The following is a 19,513-nucleotide window of genomic DNA, read 5'->3' as shown; positions in this document are numbered from 1 at the left end:
GGTGTTGGTAACTATTAAGGAGCTATAGGCAGGGTGTTTAGCTGAAAAAGGTTGGAAAACAATGCCTTAAAGTAACCATACTGGCAAAGAGCTCCCCATCTTGAATCTGTTTCAACCCTGGTAAGTCATTGCTCATGGAGAAAAATATATCAAACTTTATTTCTCTGAAGTGATATGCTAACATGGAAAATATGCAGATTCAGTTCCTAAGCTTGTTCAATGTCAACGAAAACAGAACAAGAAGAAATGACCTTCAAAGCCCGGTCAGAATACAGTCGTCATCGTAGCTGGTTATTGCTACAAAGGGAAATGTGAACCAGCTGAGGTGCTATGAGCAACATTATTGGGGTGTGGTGCCAGAGAACAGAAAGGCAAGAAACAACACCAAAAAGAGGTTAGGAGGGTCCAAAATTTAAAAAAAAATCCTACAGACAGAGGAATTTCTGTCATTTCAGGTTCCTACAGTGACATGACACACAGACTTACAATCACCAAAACCCTCTGACCAGCTCCTATTCATAAATTACTGCCGCCATTTTAATCAGACTTCACAGTTCTTTCTTTCTCCCAGCAGGATATGCACTTTCCACCAAGCTCAGCTACCCCCCCGACCCAATCTCCCCATTTCGATTCTCAGTCCCAGCTTAGAATTTTTTAAAGTTGCCTTCCTGGATTTAACCCTCAAGACAAAGATCACATTCTAACCCCCTTCAGTCCTGATGAAAGCTCGCTGCCCAAAACATTGATTGTTTATTCCCCTCCATAGATGCTGCCTGACTTGCTGAGGTCTTCCAGCGTTTTGTGCGTGTTGCTCAATGTTCTTCGCAAATTCGAAGGCAGCAGCATTGATTCCAGGAGTCAGAAAGATTGTAGCTTCAGAGAACCACACCATAGATGTAAACACAATGCCACAGAGTCCATTGAAAGAATCTCCACTGTCAACATTGCAATTCATTTTCTGTGTTGTTAGCCTCCACTCTAGCTGACAGAGAGAGAGCCTGTCATGTGTGAAATTGTTGGGTGACTGATCAGTTTTTGTTGTGCTGTAGATCACGGTCTCTCTTAGGGGCTTTGCTATCATCTTCTTCTCCGTCTTGTTTTACGGCCGTTGGCACCCAGCTTAATGGTGCATTACCGCCACCTTCTGCTCCGGAGTGTGCAATAGACTTACATTCTAAATCCCTTCACCCAATCACACACACACATACTCTAACCTACACTTTATCTTCCTTATTTTTGGCCATCCTAGTACCCTATTCCTGCTCATCTGTTATATCCTATAAAAAAAACCCTGTACCCCTCAAGAAAGCTAAAAATACCCCAACCTCTGCTCTCTCACCCATGCCCAGCAACCCTTTTAATGTGAATTCCTGCACCCCCAATTCCCTTAGATTAGTTCTCATCATCTCTCTCTGTATCCCATACTTCCTGCAACTCAGAACTACATGTTCTACTGACTCCTCTTCCTGACATTCCTCACACAATCCTGTCTGGTGTTTCCCTATCATTTTCAATGTTTTGTTTAATGCACAATGCCCCAGCCTTAACCTAGTCCACACATTATCATTTGCTTGATGGGTGGTGGGCCCTGATGCTTTTTGCTGCACTAAGTGAGGGAGGGGAAGTGATGATGCTTTGCTGCTGCTTGGGTGTGGGAGGGGGAGCTGGGGGTGGCTTTGGGGTTCTAGCATTTTTACTGTCACTCGTTCTTTGGGGCACCCTTCTGTTTACATGGATGTTTGTGAAGAGCAAGAGTTACAGGTTGTATATATACTGATATTAAATGGAACTATTGTTATAGAAAATATTAATGTGAGATCCCATTTACCTTCTCAGATGAGCCTAAAGACCCAAAGGCACTATTCAGTGAACAGGAGAGATCACCCTGTGTCCTGCCTGATATTTACTCACTGATCATGCTATCATGCCAGCGATGGGCCAAAGGACCATTTTTGTGCTGTAGTGCTCCAAGGCTCTTTGAAAGGGATGTCACTTAGTACTCAGTGGTGCTGCCATCACATCTCAGACTCTTTTTCTACCTCTCAGTTATTCTGTGGGCAGGAGGTCCAGAAGCCTAACGTCTCACATCACCAGGCTCAGGAACAATTGTTACCCTAAAACTGTCAGGCCTCTGAACCGGTGTGGATAACTTCACTCACCCCAATTCTGAACTGATTCTACAACCTATGAAATCATTTTCAAGTTCTCTACAACTCATGTGCTTAGCTTTTCTTCTGCACAATTTTAAAAATTTTGGACATTGGTTGTTTGTCAGTCTTTGTTTATCCTTAGTATCTATTGTATTTCTTTATTTTCCTGTAAATGCCTAGAAGAAAATGAATCTCAAGATAGTATATGGTAACATACATGCGCATTTGACAATAAATTTTACTTTGATTTCTTTTTGCACTGATTGCATTACAACCTTTGCCTCATTCTGTTGTTTGCGCTTGTCACTGTAATTATTGTTGTATTTATTATTACCATGTATATTGTTTACAAGAACACAGAACTTCAGTGCACCCTGAGATAGATGACCATCAGCTAATTGGAATCTAATCTCCAGCCCAGAATACTAGTTCCCTTCAATTGTTTAACCAATGCCATTTCTAAATCTGTCATTGAATTTGGATCCATTCGATACAAAGAACGTTACAGCACAGGCCCTTTGGCTCCATTATGTGGCGCCAACCCTTTAACCTACTGTAAGATCAATCTAACCTCATGTTCCCATCTTAGAGTTTCTTTGCAGTCCATAATGTATCTGCCTTTACCACTGCCCCTGCAGCACATTCCATTGTACTCTCCACTCAAAACAAAAACATGCCTCTGACATCACCCTATACTTTCCTCCAACCCAGCTTAAAATTATGACTCTGTATTATCCATTATCGTCCTGGGACAAAGTCTCTGCCTGTCCACTCCATCTATGTTTCTCATCATCTTGCACACCTCTATCAAGTTGCCGCTCACCCTCCTTTGCTCCAAAGGGAGAAGCCCCAGCTAGCTCAGCCTATCCTCACAAGGCATTCTCTCTTGTCCAGACAACATCCCAATAAATCTCCTCCATCCTCCATCCTTCCTACAACGAGAACACAATATTTCAAATGTGGTCTAATCAGGGTTTTAGAGAGCGGCAACATTTCCTCATGGCTCTTGATCTCTCACTCCTTCGACTAACAACATATACCTTAACCACCCTGTAGACTTCCACGGCAATATTTAGGGATCTGTGGCCATGAACCTCTATTCCTCCACTCTGTATTCTGCCTTCAAATCCAACCTTCCAAAGTGATACCATCCAAGAAGTTTCCAATGTTGTTAATGGAAACTTGCTGCATGAATAGTGGGAGTGTGTTTGGCTGAGGGTGCAGAAAAGAATTCATTGGGCATGCAGTGTTTTGAGATGTCCTTGAGACTGTGAAGGGGTGGGGGTGCGACAGAAACAGAGTCTCTCATTATTCGTGAGCAGCTGGAGAATGGAATTCAAGTAGGCAACAAAAAAACAAGATCACGCAATCAACAATACTAAAAGTCAGGCAGACAGCAAGGCATGAAAAGGAATAAAGCAGGAACGTTACATCTGGAACAAAGCAAGTCAGTATGGAATGTGATTAACCCGTATTTCATGTGCATTCTTTTACTACCTGTTCAAGCAAATGACTCCCCCATTGCTCTTAAAGTCATCAGCTTTGGAACTGCTCAAGTTGATTGCTCAGGACCCTATTTTAATGCAGCAGCCCTGCGCTCCATGAAAATAACTCAAGAGTTACAAGCATGCATGGCAGTCACCAGAAACTTGAATTAGACTGTGAAACAGGCTTCTATATAATGACCGAAGCGCACGCAGATCAGGCATGTAGAGTAACAAGTAACACACAAGGCAGGCAGCGAGGAGGGACAGAGGTGATAGTTAAGCAAATTCCAGGCAAAGGCAAGAAGTCAGTGGTATTACCTGTCTGGAACTCAGAAGGAAAGGCATACTGAATTTTGAATTCAAACCTAGGTAAAGGAATGAGAAACTGATCTTCAGTTATCTTTGCAGAGAAACTACCTCCCGGCATCTGCAGTCCATGCCCCATCGCGTGTGTTATTTTGATGCTTGCCTATGTGCCAGAGAATGTGAGTAAACAGCCTCACAGGCGAAGCTCACATAGGACACCGCTGGGACCTGGTAATGATGTTCACTGCCAAGAATAAATTACATCACCGCACACCACGGTCTCATCCACACGTCAGCTGTTTTACCATCAACCGGCAGAGTTCAAGACCACGGGCAGAATTTGCTTTCCCCATACCACCCTACAGTTATATTGTGATACTCAAGGGCATAAACAAGCAAACGGCGATAATGAGAGTCTATTTATGGCCACAAATGTGAAATTATCCATCTCCCGAGTTAAATGTTATAGCCATAAACAGACAAACATTTGTTCTTGGTCAACCTCTCAAACATCCTCCAGTTTTCTCCCTTATCTGTGCCTCCACCCCCACCCTAACTCAGTCTAAAATCCTGTTCTGTATTGGATTTGTTAAATGGCTGCTGAAAACCTGGCTGAGAGGTCATGGTTATGTTTTCAAGATAAACAAAAGCAGAAGGGATGGAGGCAAACAGAGGTTTAAAACCTTCTTTGACAATGCTTTGTAAACACTTTCACCCTATGCAGTGTAGCAGCCCAAGGAGGTGGCTCGCCAACGTCTTCTCCAGGGCAACTAGTTATGGATATATAAAAAAACACTATGTCCACTTTGCATTGACCCTGAGAATGATTAGAACAGGGGTGGTGGGGTAGTATAGCAGCTAGCATAACGCTTTATAACACCAGAACCCAGGTTCAGCTCCCACCTCTGCCTGTAGGAGTCTGTATGCTCTACCTATGACCACATGGGTCTCCTCCAGATACCCTGGTTTCCTCCCACATTCCAAAGGTGTCCTATACCTTCCTCCGATTATCTTGAAGTTATGCTCTCTCGTATTAGCTGCACCAGGAAAAGATAGGCTGCCCAATCTACGCGTACCTCTTTTATCGTCTCACTCACACCTATCAAGTCACCCCTCATCCTCATGGGGCACTGATTCCCATGAGTCAGTGAGGATGTTACATTACTTAAGGAGGCTTTGATAACTTTGAAGCATCTCCTCTGCTCCACTGGCAACCGCTTGCTTGTCATGGAAGAGTGTGTGTGTTTGTGGAACCAAGTGGACATTGTGGTTTGGTCATGGTAGCTGGACGAGTGTAATTACAGTTTGATCCTATAACAATGCACCAGAAGGTCATTCAGCCATTGGATTCACAGGTGAAGTTCCAGTAATCCCATTTCCTCTGTTCTCTAAACTTGCAGCTAATTCTTTAACAAATGCTCATCAACTTACTCTCAAGTTCCTCCATCTTCCTACTCCACCCCACAACACATTAACCCAAGTTATTGGAACCAATTAACCTACCTGGACAGTTTTGGGGTGTTGAGGGGATGTCTAAACTATGCACAGGCATCACTCGAGTCAGCCCAGCTCCCCGTGGTGGCACTTTGCTACCCAAGTCTCTCATTTTGCCAACGGGAAAATCTGGTCAATTTCAGTTCCTGGATGCCAACATCTCTGAAGATCAGCCCTGTGCCCATCACATTGATGAATTACGAAGCCTACATTTCATTAGGAGCTGGGGAAGATTGGGTACGTCACCAAAGACACTGGCAAATTTCTATAGATGTACCACAGAGAGCATTCGGACTGGTTGCCTCACTGTCTGGTAAGGGAGCTCCGATGCAGAGGATTGGAAAACGCTGCAGTGACTGTAAACTCAGCCAGCTCCACCATGGACACCAGCCTCCTCAGCACAGAATACATCTTCAACAGCCAATGCCTCGAGAGGGCAGCATCGATTATTACGGACCCCCAGCAACTGGGACATGCCCTCTTCTCATTACTACCATCAGGCCGGAGGTTCAGGAGCCTGATGACTCACATTCAGAATTTTGGGAACAGCTTCTTCCCCTCCGTCACCAGATTTCTAAATGGACCGTGAACCATTGAAAACTGCCTCACTACTTTGCCCTCTTCTTGAACTACTTACTTCACATATTTCTTATTGTAATTTACAGTATTTTTAATGTATTGCCTTGTTCTGCTGCTAAACAACAAATTTCACGACATATGTCAGTGATAATAAACCCGATTCTCATTCATCTGAGTCTCTGCTCCAGACAACTGAGCTACCTACAGCAGGCACCTCAGACACTGGAGCATTGCAGCAATGCTGACTGCTAAGTTCACAACATCTATTTGCAATTAAGAGGCAAGTTTAATACAATAAAAGAGGCCAAGTAACCCCACAAGGACATTATGATACAAAATCTGACACCGAATCAAATAAAAAGCTATTAGGTAGCCACTCTGCCATTTGGCCAGAGTAAAAAGTTTTAAATAGGTGTCAATTGATTTCTGGAAGGAAAGAAATTCTGACATATTCATAGAGCTATCCAGCCAATGTTCCCTCTAATTTGTAATGACCTGTTGTGCAATTATTTTGGCCAGTGATAACAACATGTGCACACTAAATGATTTCTTCAATAAAAACTGTATAAATAAACCAGTTCTAAAATCTGCAGACAAATCATCGCGAGCTCCATGTTGTCAGTACTGTCCGCATCAGAAATCAGAAAAGGAAATGTGATTGTGCTCGCTCGTGAAATATACTCAACATGACAGTGAGGTGGAAGGCGGACAACCCTGTGTGTGCGGTTTAAACCCCTTTGTGCACTAGTAGCAAAATATGTGTGTGCGTGCACACCTTAGAGGGAACACTGCATCCAATCCTTTGGTCTAACTCAACCATGGAGCTAGTTCCATTTGATCAGATATGGTCCACAACTCTCTAAACCTCTCCTGTATATGTTCTTACCTAGATGATTTTAAATGTTGCTCAGGTGCCCAACTCAAGCATCATTTCTGGTACCTAGTTCCAAATACACACCACACTTTCTATGAAGAAGCTGCCTCGATTCCCTTTTAAACCTCTCACTTCTGACCTTAAACTGGAGCAGGTAGAAGACCACAAGCTTTCTATACTTCTGTCGATCTTATACACCTTTAGATCACCCCTGAATTTACTACCTTCCAGGGAATATTTATTTATTGAGCTACATCGCAGAATAGGCCCTTTCTCCCCGGATTTAATCCCAGCCTAATCATGGGACGATTTACAATAAGCAATTAACCCACCATCGGTAGGTCTTGGGACTGTGGGAGGCAACCGGAGCACCCGGATATGATATTGTGGCCATCACTGAGACCTGGCTAAAGGATGCATGTCTCTGGGAGCTGAACGTCCAAGGATACACGGTGTATCGGAAAGATAGGAAGGTAGGCAGAGGGGGAGGCGTGGCTTTATTGGTAAGAAATGATATTAAATCATTAGAAAGAGGTGATATAGGATCGGAAGGTGCAGAATCTTTATGTGTTGAGCTAAGAAATATCAGGGGTAGAAGGACCCTGATGGCAGTTATTTATAGGCCTCCAAACAGCTGCAGGGATGTGGACTACAAATTACAACAGGAAATAGAAAAGGCTTGTCAGAAGGGCAGTGTTATGATAATTGTGGGGGATTTTAACATGCGAGTAGATTGGGAAAATCAGGTCAGCACTGGATCTCAAGAGAGAGAATTTGTAGAATGTCTGCGAGATGGCTTTTTAGAACAGCTTGTTGTTGAGCCCACTAGGGGATCGGCTGTACTGGATTGGGTATTGTGTAATGAACTGGAGGTGATTAGAGAGATTGAGGTGAAGGAACCCTTAGGAGGCAGTGATCATAACATGATTGAGTTCACTGTGAAATTACAAAAAGAGAAGCCGAAATCTGATGTGTCGGTATTTCAGTGGAGTAAAGGAAATTACAGTGGCATGAGAGAGGAATTGGCCAAAGTTGACTGGAAAGGGACACTGGCAGGAAAGACAGCAGAGCAGCAGTGGCTGGAGTTTATGTGAGAAATGAGGAAGGTGCAAGACAGGTATATTCCAAAGAAGAAGAAATTTTCGAGTGGAAAAAGGATGCAACCGTGGTTGACAAGAAAAGTCAAAGTTAAAGCAAAAGAGAAGGCATACAAGGAAGCAAAAATTAGTGGGAAGACAGAGGATTAGGAAGTTTTTAAAACCGTACAAAAGGAAACCAAGAAGGTCATTAAGAGAGAAAAGATTAACTATGAAAGGAAGCTAGCAAATAATATCAAAGAGGATACTAAAAGCTTTTTCAAGTATATAAAGAGTAAAAGACAGGTGAGAGTAGATATAGGACCAATAGAAAATGATGCTGGAGAAATTGTAATGGGAGATAAGGAGATGGCAGAGGAACTGAACGAGTATTTTGCATCAGTCTTCACTGAGGAAGACATCAGCAGTATACCGGACACTCAAGGGTGGCAGGGAAGAGAAGTGTGCGCAGTCACAATTACGACAGAGAAAGTACTCAGGAAGCTGAATAGTCTAAAGGTAGATAAATCTCCCGGACCAGATGGAATGCACCCTCGTGTTCTGAAGGAAGTAGCTGTGGAGATTGCGGAGGCATTAGCGATGATCTTTCAAAAGTCGATAGATTCTGGCATGGTTCCGGAAGACTGGAAGATTGCAAATGCCACTCCGCTATTTAAGAAGGGGGCAAGGAAGCAAAAAGGAAATTATAGACCTGTTAGCTTGACATCGGTGGTTGGGAAGTTGTTGGAGTCGATTGTCAAGGATGAGGTTACCGAGTACCTGGAGGCATATGACAAGATAGGCAGAACTCAGCATGGATTCCTTAAAGGAAAATCCTGCCTGACAAACCTATTACAATTTTTTGAGGAAATTACCAGTAGGCTAGTCAAGGGAGATGCAGCGGATGTTGTATATTTGGATTTTCAGAAGGTCTTTGACAAGGTGCCACACATGAGGCTACTTAACAAGACAAGAGCCCATGGAATTACGGATAAGTTACATACATGGATAGCACATTGGCTGATTGGCAGGAAACAGAGAGTGGGAATAAAGGGATCCTATTCTGGTTGGCTGCCGGTTACCAGTGGTGTTCCACAGGGGTCAGTGTTGGGGCCACTTCTTTTTACATTGTACATCAACGATTTGGATTATGGAATACATGGCTTTGTGGCTAAGTTTGCTGACGATACGAAGATAGGTGAAGGGGCCGGTAGTGCTGAGGAAATGGAGAGTCTGCAGAGAGACTTGGATAGATTGGAAGAATGGGCAGAGAAGTGGCAAATGAAGTACAATGTTGGAAAGTGTATGGTTATGCACTTTGGCAGAAAAAATAAATGGGCAGACTATTATTTAAATGGGGAAAGAATTCAAAGTTCTGAGATGCAACGGGACTTGGGAGTCCTCGTACAGGATACCCTTAAAGTTAACCTCCAGGTTGAGTCAGTAGTGAAGAAGGCAAATGCAATGTTGGCATTCATTTCTAGAGGAATAGAGTATAGGAGCAGGGATGTGATGTTGAGGCTCTATAAGGCGCTGGTGAGACCTCACTTGGAGTACTGTGGGCAGTTTTGGTCTCCTTATTTAAGAAAGGATGTGCTGACGTTGGAGAGGGTACAGAGAAGATTCACTAGAATGATTCTGGGAATGAGAGGGTTAATATATGAGGAATGTTTGTCCACTCTTGGACTGTATTCCTTGGAGTTTAGAAGAATGAGGGGAGACCTCATAGAAACATTTCCAATGTTAAAAGGCATGGACAGAGTGGATGTGGCAAAGTTGTTTCCCATGAATGATGGAGGAGTCTAGTACGAGAGGGCATGACTTAAGGATTGAAGGGCGCCCTTTCAGAACAGAAATGCGAAGAAATTTTTTTAGTCAGAGGGTGATGAATCTATGGAATTTGTTGCCACGGGCAGCAATGGAGGCCAAGTCATTGGGTGTATTTAAGGCAGAGATTGATAGGTATCTGAGTAGCCAGGGCATCAAAGGTTATGGTGAGAAGATGGGGGAGTGGGACTAAGTGAGAGAATGGATCAGCTCATGATAAAATGGTGGAGCAGACTCGATGGGCCGAATGGCCTACTTCTGCTCCTTTGTCTTATGGTCTTATGGAAGAAACCCACGCAGTCAAGGGGAGAACGTACAACCTCCTTACAGACAGTGGTGGGAACTGAACTGGGGTCGTCTGTACTGTAAAGTGTTGTGCTAACCAGTACACTACTGTGTTGTCCTTAATGCCCTGTTCTACTCAACCTCTCCTTGTAACCTAGGCCCTCCAGGCAACATCCCGGTAATTTTTTTTTGCATTCTTTCTAATTTAAGAACATCTTTCTTATAACAGCGATAAAAAAACTATACGCAATACTCCAAATGCAGCCTCACCAACATCTTGTATAACTGCAACCTAACTTCCCAACTTGTATACTCCATGCTACCTGACAGCCAGCATGCCAAAGGCCTTCTTCAACACACTGTGATGCCCTTTTAAACAAACGATGCAACGTACTCCTGGGTCCCCCTGTTCCATAGCCCTCCCTAGGGCCCTACCATTCACTGGATAAGCCTGGTTTGATATCTCAAAATGCAATAGCTCACAATTATCTGGATTAAAAGCCTTTTGCCAGTTGCAAGAAAAAGTTTCTGAACCCTTTGCAATTACCTGGTTTTCTGCATTAATTACTCAAAATGTGGGCTGATCATCATCCAAGTCACAATAATAGACAAACAGAATCCGCCTAAACTAATAACACACAAACAATTGTACTTCTCATCAATACCCAGTATACCATTTAAACAATCACAGTCCAGGTTTGAAAAAGTATGTGAACCTCTGCGATAATGCCTTCTACATAGCTATTCAGAGTCAGATGTTCATATCAAAGAGATGAGATTGGAGGTGTGGGTTGTAGAGGTGCCCTGCTCGATAAAAAAGACACACAAGGTCAGGTTACTGACCGAGCCTGCTCTTCTCAAGAAAGATCTGTTTGTATGCACCATGCCTCGATCAAAACAACTTTCAGAGGACCTTTGAAGAATTTGAGAGATGCATGAAGCTGGAAAAGGCTACAAAAGCATTTCTAAAAACCCAAGTGTTCACCAGTCCACAGTAAAGGAAATTGTCTACAAATAGAGGAAACTCCGTACGGTTGCTGCTCTCCCTAGGAGTAGGCACCTTGTAAAGATCACACCAATAGCACAATGCGAAATGCTGAAGGAGGTGGAAAAGAACTCAAGGGTAACACTAAAAGACCTGCAGAAATCTCTAGAGCTTGCTAAAGTGTCCACGGTAAGAAAAACACTGAACAAGAATGGTGTTCATGGAAGGACACCATGGAGGAAACCACTGCTCTACAAAACAAAAACATTGCTGCACATCTCAAGTTTGCAAAAGGCCACCTGGATGTTCCACAACACTTGTGGGACAATATTCTGTGGACAGATGAGATAAAAGTTGAACTTTCTGGCAGAAATGCACACTGCTATGCTTGGAGGAGAAAAAGCATTGCACACCAACAGCATAACCTCACCCCAACTGTGAAGCATGGTGGAAGGAGCATTGAGGTTTGAGGCTGCTTTGCTGTCTCAGGGCCTGGACAGCTTGCAATTGTCAAGGGAACATTGACAGCAAAGTTATATCAAGAGATTTTACAGGAGAGTGTCAGGGTAGCTTAATAGAAGTTGGACAATGTAACAAGCCAATGATCCGATGTTTGTCTGTTATTGTGACTTAGATGAAGATCAGACTACATTTTATGAGTAATTAATGCAGAAAACCAGGTAATTGCAAAGGGTTCACAAACTTTTTCTTGCAACTGTACCTAACAAAATCTGTAGTTTTCCATAACCTTTTAATGTATCTACACCACCACCTGCTTGTGCAGTTCTGAGTCAGCAGACTGATCCAGTTTCAAGAACTGCCTGCAAAAACACAGGTATTATTCACTAGTATGTGTAAGATTAAGAGGTGAGCTAATTGAAGATTGCTGGTGAGAAACTGTCTGCACTGAAAACTCTGAAACAAGGAGTTATGTTCCAAAGAGCACAAGTGCACCTTTCTAGAATAAAAATGTGAAAGGCGCTCCATGTAGGAGAAGAGAAGAAAATTGACAAAATATCAACATTTTTTTAAAATGGGGTGGCACTATGACACTATTACAGCACAGCTGTAAGATTAGAGTTTAATTCCCACCGTCGTCTGTGAGGAATCTGTATGTTCTCCCCATGGATTTTCCCCAGGTGCCCTGGTTTCCGACTGCATTTCAAAGGCGAACGGTTGGGGTCAGTAAATCGTGGGCATGCTGTGTTGGCAGCAAAAGTGTGGCAATGCTTGTGAGCTGCCCAGCACAATCCTCACAAATTTGACTTGATGCAAATGATAACATTTCACTGTATGTTTTGATGTACAGGTTGACCTTCACTAATCCGGCACCACTGGGACCTGAGGAGTGCTGGATTAGTGAAAATGGCGAATTACAGAAGGATCACATTAAGCATAATCAGTGCTGGATTACAGGTAGTCGGATTAATGAAGGTTGACTGTACATGTGACAAATAAAACTAATAATAAACCTCAGCTTTGGTTCACCTAATAGCAATCTTCTCCAATTCTCTGAGAACATATTTTATATACCAAGAAAGCAGCAAATATTGATGAAAATACAGCAATACAAGAACATTTCCTCATTAGAAAACCATATAGATCCTGACAGGAGTTCACATGGCCGTTTCCCCTGTCTAGCACAGGGAAATTGGAAAGTGGGCTTTCTCCACATACTGAGAACAGTCATCAGCTTCTGGAAGCCAGTATCATTGCTGCAGCTGAAACAATACAGGAAATCTGCAGGGGACACACATCACTCATGGTTTAATGAGAGTCCTGGGTGACAACTCTGAATGCAGTTGGCAAAAACAAAACCAATGTCTTACTTGCAAAGCCTTACTTGCTATACTTACTAGTCTTACTTTGGTCACTCTTTCAAATAGTTTTTCTTTTAATTGTTTTTCCAGTGGGTGGGGTCCAGTTACAGACTTTGCCATGGAGTGGTTCTGTAAGCCAGGGGTCCCCAACCTTTCTTGCACCGTGGACCAGCCGACCGGGGGGGGGGGGGGTTGGTAGGGTTGCCAACTTTCTCACTCCCAAATAAGAGACAAAAGTAGCAGTCAAATATGGGACACTTGTATTTACCCCGAGAAAGACTACCACAACCATGAAGCCTTGCGCGGGCACCTGTGTGCGCATGCGTGTACGTGCCGATTTTTTTTTCCTACAAATCGGTTTTGGCTTAATCTTCCCGATTCTGTTAAGTGAAACTACACTGTACATACATTATTTCTACTTTATGTAGGCTGTGTATTTATCATATCATTCCTGCTTTTACCATAAGTTAGTGTTATTTTAGGTTTATGTGTTATTTGGTAGGTTATTTCAAGTTCAACAGTGCATGACAAGGAACGAGGAAAGGTGCAGCTGACTCGTATCGTTTCATATCAACAAATCATATCGTTTCCTCGCGGCCCGGTAGCACACGCTTTGCAGCCCGGCGGTTAGGGACCACTGCCTTTAAATTCTTCAGATCCAATTCCCCCACTTGGCGATGAGTAGGGATGGCTCCATTCTGCAGCCTCTCTACGCCCCTTTCTGTTGCAATGAATGTCATCAGATCTTACTGAGAGCAGCAAAGATGTGCCATGGGAACGGTAAACTGCACACTGAATCCCGTGCACTGCATGTGGCTGTACACTAAGGCAATGACGGTAGGCTGTGCTATTACAGTGCTAGCAACCCGGGTTCAATGCCTCTCGCTGCCTGTGAAGAGCTTGTACAGTACTGTGCAAAGGTCTTGGGCACCATAGCTTTTTTTAAAATACAGCTTTTGTTTTAGATGTTTATTTTTTGTTTTCTGCATTAATGAAGAAAAGATTAATGTTTGGAAATTTTCCAAAAAAAAATGTTCATTAAAAATAGTAACATATTAAGTATTAGACCATATTTCACATAAAAATGTGATTACTTTGCAGGTATATAGCCCAGTGTTTGATTAAACAAAGGTAACAAGCAGGTGCTAATGATCAATGACATAGTAAATTGAATAAACTAAACTGATTAACTGAAACAGAAATGGATGTAGAGGGAATCAAACTGGGTAAAGGACAACCAAACTAAAAGTTGCGGGTGAGGCAGATGTGACAGTTTAACCCTGAAATCATCAATTCTTACAACATGGCAAGAGTGAGCACAGCAACAAGACACATGATGCTCATCCTGCATCAGCAAGGTCTCTAGCAAGCAGAAAGTTTGTGGCAGGTAGTTGTTTCAAGATGTTCCGTCCAAGCTCTTCTGAAAATGCAAAGAATTGGGCAAGGTTGAGGACCAGAAATGCAGTGGTCAGCCATGGGAGACATAAATCAAAATGACGTCCCTTTTAAATCTGAAAAGTCCAGTATTGCTATCGGTTCTCAACTCAGATATCTCTGGAACCCAAGTACACCATTCTACGTTCCCAAGTCTTCTTAGAAGTGGTCTTCACGGAAGAGTTGAAGACAAAAAGCCATTTGTCCAAAGTGGAAACAAAGCCAAAAGACTCATCAAAAAAACAAAAACAAAAGGACTGGGATGCTGAACAATGGCAGCAAATGCCTTGCACTGACGAGTCAAAATTTCACGTTTTTGGCTCAAGCAGGAGGCAGTTGGTCCATAGAAGAGCTGGAGAGTGCTACATGGATGAGTGTCTGCAGCCAACAGTGAAGCATGACAGAAGTTCCCTACGGGTTCGGGGCTGCACTTCTGCAAATGGAGTTGGTCATCTGGTAAGAATTAATGGAATCCTCAATGCTGAGAAGCACAAGCAGATTCTCATCCATCATGCAACACCATCAGAGGCGGTGTCTGATTAGTCCCAACTCGGTTCTACAGCAGAACAATGACCCCAAAGACAAGGCCAAGGTTAAAAAGAAAAGTATTCAGTGAAAAGAGTTCTGCAACAGATGGTATAGCCTCCGCAGTGTCCTGATGTCAGCATCATCGAGGCTGTCAGGGATTACCTGGAGAGACAGGAGCAAGTGAGACAGCCAAAGTCTGCAGAACTGTGGCAAGTTCTCCAAGATGCTTGGAGCACCCTACCAGCTGATTTTCTTTATAAAACCGCACAACAGTGTACCTAAGAGAACTGATGCAGTTTCAAAGGCAAAGGGTGGTCATGCCAAATATGGACATGATTTTTTTTTACTGTTTATAGTAATTTTTTGATATTTAGAAACTTTCCATTATTTTTGAAAACATCTTTGCTGTACAGGTTTTTAACATGTACCCAAGACATTTACACAGTACTGTACATTCTCCTCATGACCGCATAGGTTTCCTCCAGGTGCTACGGTTTCCTCCCACATTGCAATGTACAGGCAGGTAGGCTAACTAGTCACAAGGGTATAATTGGGCAGCGCAGGTTTGCTGAGCTGTTACCATGCAGTAACTCCAAATAAAAAATAAAATACAGACTTAGAATTGCTGGGTGTGGCGTGTGGCCAAGTGGTTAGGGCATTGGACTAGCAATCTGAAGGTCGTGGGTTCGAGCCTTGGCCGGGGGTAGCGTGTGTGTCCTTGAGCAAGGCCCTTAACCACACAATGCTCCAGTCTACCCACTGAGAATGGGTACCAGCAAAAATGCTGGGGGTTAACCTCACGATAGACTGGCATTCTATCCGGGGGAGGGAGAGTTTCGTACTCTCAGTCGCTTCATGCCACAGAAACCGGCAGAAGCACTGGCCTGATGGGCCACAAGGCTTGTGACAGACTTTAATGTTAATCTTAGAATTGCTGGGGTGATTTCATCCAAATACTCTCCAAAAGGAGTCACAGCTGGCAGATAAACTGAATATCAATTACTCATGTCAAATGTTTACCTAACCAGGCCATATCCTTGAAGAGGAAATTTCTTCTTCATTGGCAGGCACAATCCTTTAACTCCTTATGAAACAGCAATTTTGCAGTAAATTCTCTACTTGAGTCCCATCTCATGGTGGGTGGTTTCCCAACATTCCACCTTCTCAAACAGCCAGGCCAGTCTCTCAAGCAAGCCATGAAAATTTAAAGTGAAGCTATTGCTGTTAAGTGGGTGGAAGGTTTAACTACATTTTATCCGTGGTACAAAAGGGGTCAGTGAAATTTGCAAGCTGTAGTATCAACTGACTGTCACAGTAACATGATCCCTTTGGTCTTAAAATCTACGGAGAGACCTGTGAGCTGTTCAGTGACCTTCCAGTTTTCATCCATTAAGTGGTTGTACTTTTCCATAGTTGGAGATTTTTATAACCTCTTAAAGAATGCAGTTTCACTGGCATGGCCAAGATTTACTGTCCATTATTAACCGTTTGTGAACTGAGGCAGTAAACAGCCAGTTATCAGAGGGAGTAGGGTCACACATTGCTCAAACCAGATAAAGATGGCAAATTTCCCAGTCAGAAGAGATTTAACGACAATCCACACACATAAAAGTTGCTGGTGAATGCAGCAGGCCAGGCAGCATCCGTAGGAAGAGGTGCAGTCGACGTTTCAGGCCGAGACCCTTCGTCAGGACTAACTGAAGGAAGAGTGAGTAAGGGATTTGAAAGTTGGAGGGGGAGGGGGAGATCCAAAATGATAGGAGAAGACAGGAGGGCGAGGGATGGAGCCGAGAGCTGGACAGGTGATTGGCAAAAGGAATGCGAGAGGATCATGGGACAGGAGGTCCGGGAAGAAAGAAAAGGGGGGGGGACCCCAGAGGGTGGGCAAGGGGTATATTCAGAGGGACAGAGGGAGAAAAAGGAGAGTGAGAGAAAGAATGTGTGTATAAAAATAAGTAACAGATGGGGTACGAGGGGGAGGTGGGGCATCAGCGGAAGTTAGAGAAGTCGATGTTCATGCCATCAGGTTGGAGGCTACCCAGACGGAATATAAGGTGTTGTTCCTCCAACCTGAGTGTGGCTTCATCTTTACAGTAGAGGAGGCCATGGATAGACATGTCAGAATGGGAATGGGATGTGGAATTAAAATGTGTGGCCACTGGGAGATCCTGCTTTCTCTGGCGGACAGAGCGTAGATGTTCAGCAAAGCGGTCTCCCAGTCTGCGTCGGGTCTCGCCAATATATAAAAGGCCACATTGGGAGCACCGGACGCAGTATATCACCCCAGTCGACTCACAGGTGAAGTGTTGCCTCACCTGGAAGGACTGTTTGGGTCCCTGAATGGTGGTAAGGGAGGAAGTGTAAGGGCATGTGTAGCACTTGTTCCGCTTACACGGATAAGTGCCAGGAGGGAGATCAGTGGGGAGGGATGGGGGAGGGGACGAATGGACAAGGAAGTTGCGTAGGGAGCGATCCCTGCGGAATGCAGGGGGGGGGAGGGAAAGATGTGCTTAGTGGTGGGATCCCGTTGGAGATGGCGGAAGATACAGAGAATAATATGTTGGACCCAGAGGCTGGTGGGGTGGTAGGTGAGGACCAGGGGAACCCTATTCCTAGTGGGGTGGCGGGAGGATGGAGTGAGAGCAGATGTATGTGAAATGGGGGAGATGCGTTTAAGAGCAGAGTTGATAGTGGAGGAAGGGAAGCCCCTTTCTTTAAAAAAGGAAGACATCTCCCTCGTCCTAGAATGAAAAGCTTCATCCTGAGAGTAGATGCGGCGGAGACGGAGGAATTGCGAGAAGGGGATGGCGATTTTGCAAGAGACAGGGTGAGAAGAGGAATAGTCCAGATAGCTGTGAGAGTCAGTAGGCTTATAGTAGACATCAGTGGATAAGCTGTCTCCAGAGACAGAGACAGAAAGATCTAGAAAGGGGAGGGAGGTGTCGGAAATGGACCAGGTAAACTTGAGGGCGGGGTGAAAGTTGGAGGCAAAGTTAATAAAGTCAACGAGTTCTGCATGCGTGCAGGAAGCAGCGCCAATGCAGTCATCGATGTAGCGAAGGAAAAGTGGGGGACAGATACCAGAATAGGCACGGAACATCAACAAAAAGGCAGGCATAGCTAGGACCCATACGGGTGCCCACAGCTACACCTTTAGTTTGGAGGAAATGGGAGGAGCAAAAGGAGAAATTATTAAGAGTGAGGACTAATTCCGCTAGACGGAGCAGAGTGGTGGTAGAGGGGAACTGATTAGGTCTGGAATCCAAAAAGAAGTGTAGAGCTTTGAGACCTTCCTGATGGGGGATGGAAGTATATAAGGACTGGACATCCATGGTGAAAATAAAGCGGTCCTTTAACGCCAATCCAATAGGTTAAAGGCATTTCATTCCTTTGAATTTGTCCAACATATAAAAGATTGATGTAGTCTTTAGATTCTGGGACAGAAACCTAACTACACCATAACTAGCCCAAGCACAACATGACCAGATTGACTAGAATTTTTCTCAGAATCCTACACAAATAAGCCAATCTTGTGTCTTCTAAGTTACACAGGTACCCAAGATGCCCTAGGATTTGAGAAGTAATCACTGTCCTGGAAGTACAATTTCCCTACAAATTAATCATTTGCATCAAGTTTTTAAAATTTGCAATGCCAACGACCAGAAAATAATAGGCTTACACAGACTTGAAAAAGAATGTGCAGGTTTGATATAATCTCCAACCCACCAGTAGTTACTATATTTAATTCACCATTAAATGTACAAATCAGAAAGTGTTAATTAATTTTTTTCTCCAACAGAGTACAAAAAAAAGTCAGCAACATTTTCAAACTATGATACCAATGGACATGTGGTTTCAAGCTGGATAAATTACAATTTGACTACTTCATTCTTGCAATCAACTCAATCAGCAAGGCTTGGCAAAAACAACAGGAGCTGCATTAAGACGAGGATACACAGTTACACTGGAACCCAGTAAGCCATTCAGCCCCTGAAGATCAAGTCCACTCCAATGTGACTCCAATGCATACCTGTGTTCGTTCATGTTCTCGTTCTCTCTCTCGTTTTCTCTCTCTTTCTCTCTCTCTCACACACACACACACACCCTGGCCATTCCCAAACACTAACCACCTATGTACCCTCTGTAAGCTACAGGTTGCCCTGAACACAACTGTAAGCAATCCACTGCGCAGCAAGCTCCATCCACCCACCAGCTCTCACTTGCTGACTCTCTCCTCATTGAAGAGCACATCAGTGTTAAAAACCCACATCAATCTCTACATGCTCTCTCTGCTCCCTTTGCACCAACATCTTTACACTCCTCCAACTTGGCCTCAAGCCGACTAACCTCTCCAAACCACAGGCCAGCCCATCTTCTGCAGTAGGGGTCTCAAGCTCTGGAAACACCTCTACCAACCTTGTCTCTCTCTGTGCTTTTCGAATGCTCCTTAAACCCTTCGTCTTTCTGTAAGCTACTAGTTACTTAAACAATAACCTCGTGTGTCTCGGTGCTAAATCTCATACACAAACATTCCTGTGAAACATATCAGGATACTGTATATTAAGGCACTGTAAAAATTCAAGTTATCATTGTTGTAGTTCTATCATTAATTAGAATACGGGAAGATTTAATTTCAATTCTATTCATCCTACTTCGCTCCTGAATCCT

The 19,513-nt window shown here is 43.7% G+C and overlaps 1 protein-coding gene across 3 annotated transcripts in view; it reads right to left on the bottom strand.

The window, feature by feature from the left end:
- Nucleotides 1-19,513, bottom strand: part of wbp1la (WW domain binding protein 1-like a) — a 129,065-nt gene that overhangs the window by 30,156 nt on the left and 79,396 nt on the right. Inside the window, exon 2 of one of the 3 annotated variants that reach the window (XM_063071292.1) lies at nucleotides 3,956-4,002. The exons of 1 other annotated variant lie outside the window; for it this stretch is intronic. In XM_063071292.1, coding sequence (XP_062927362.1) covers nucleotides 3,956-3,982 — 27 coding nt within the window. In that variant the 5' untranslated portion in view covers nucleotides 3,983-4,002. Of the gene's footprint in view, nucleotides 1-3,955; nucleotides 4,336-19,513 lie in introns of those variants that run through there. One more of the 3 variants, XM_063071291.1, reaches the window with a different exon arrangement.

The sequence above is a fragment of the Mobula hypostoma genome, chromosome 19 (assembly GCF_963921235.1).
Source record: "Mobula hypostoma chromosome 19, sMobHyp1.1, whole genome shotgun sequence".
In the NCBI taxonomy this organism is placed as follows: domain Eukaryota; kingdom Metazoa; phylum Chordata; class Chondrichthyes; order Myliobatiformes; family Myliobatidae; genus Mobula; species Mobula hypostoma.
This window is presented reverse-complemented; position numbering and strand designations above follow the sequence as displayed.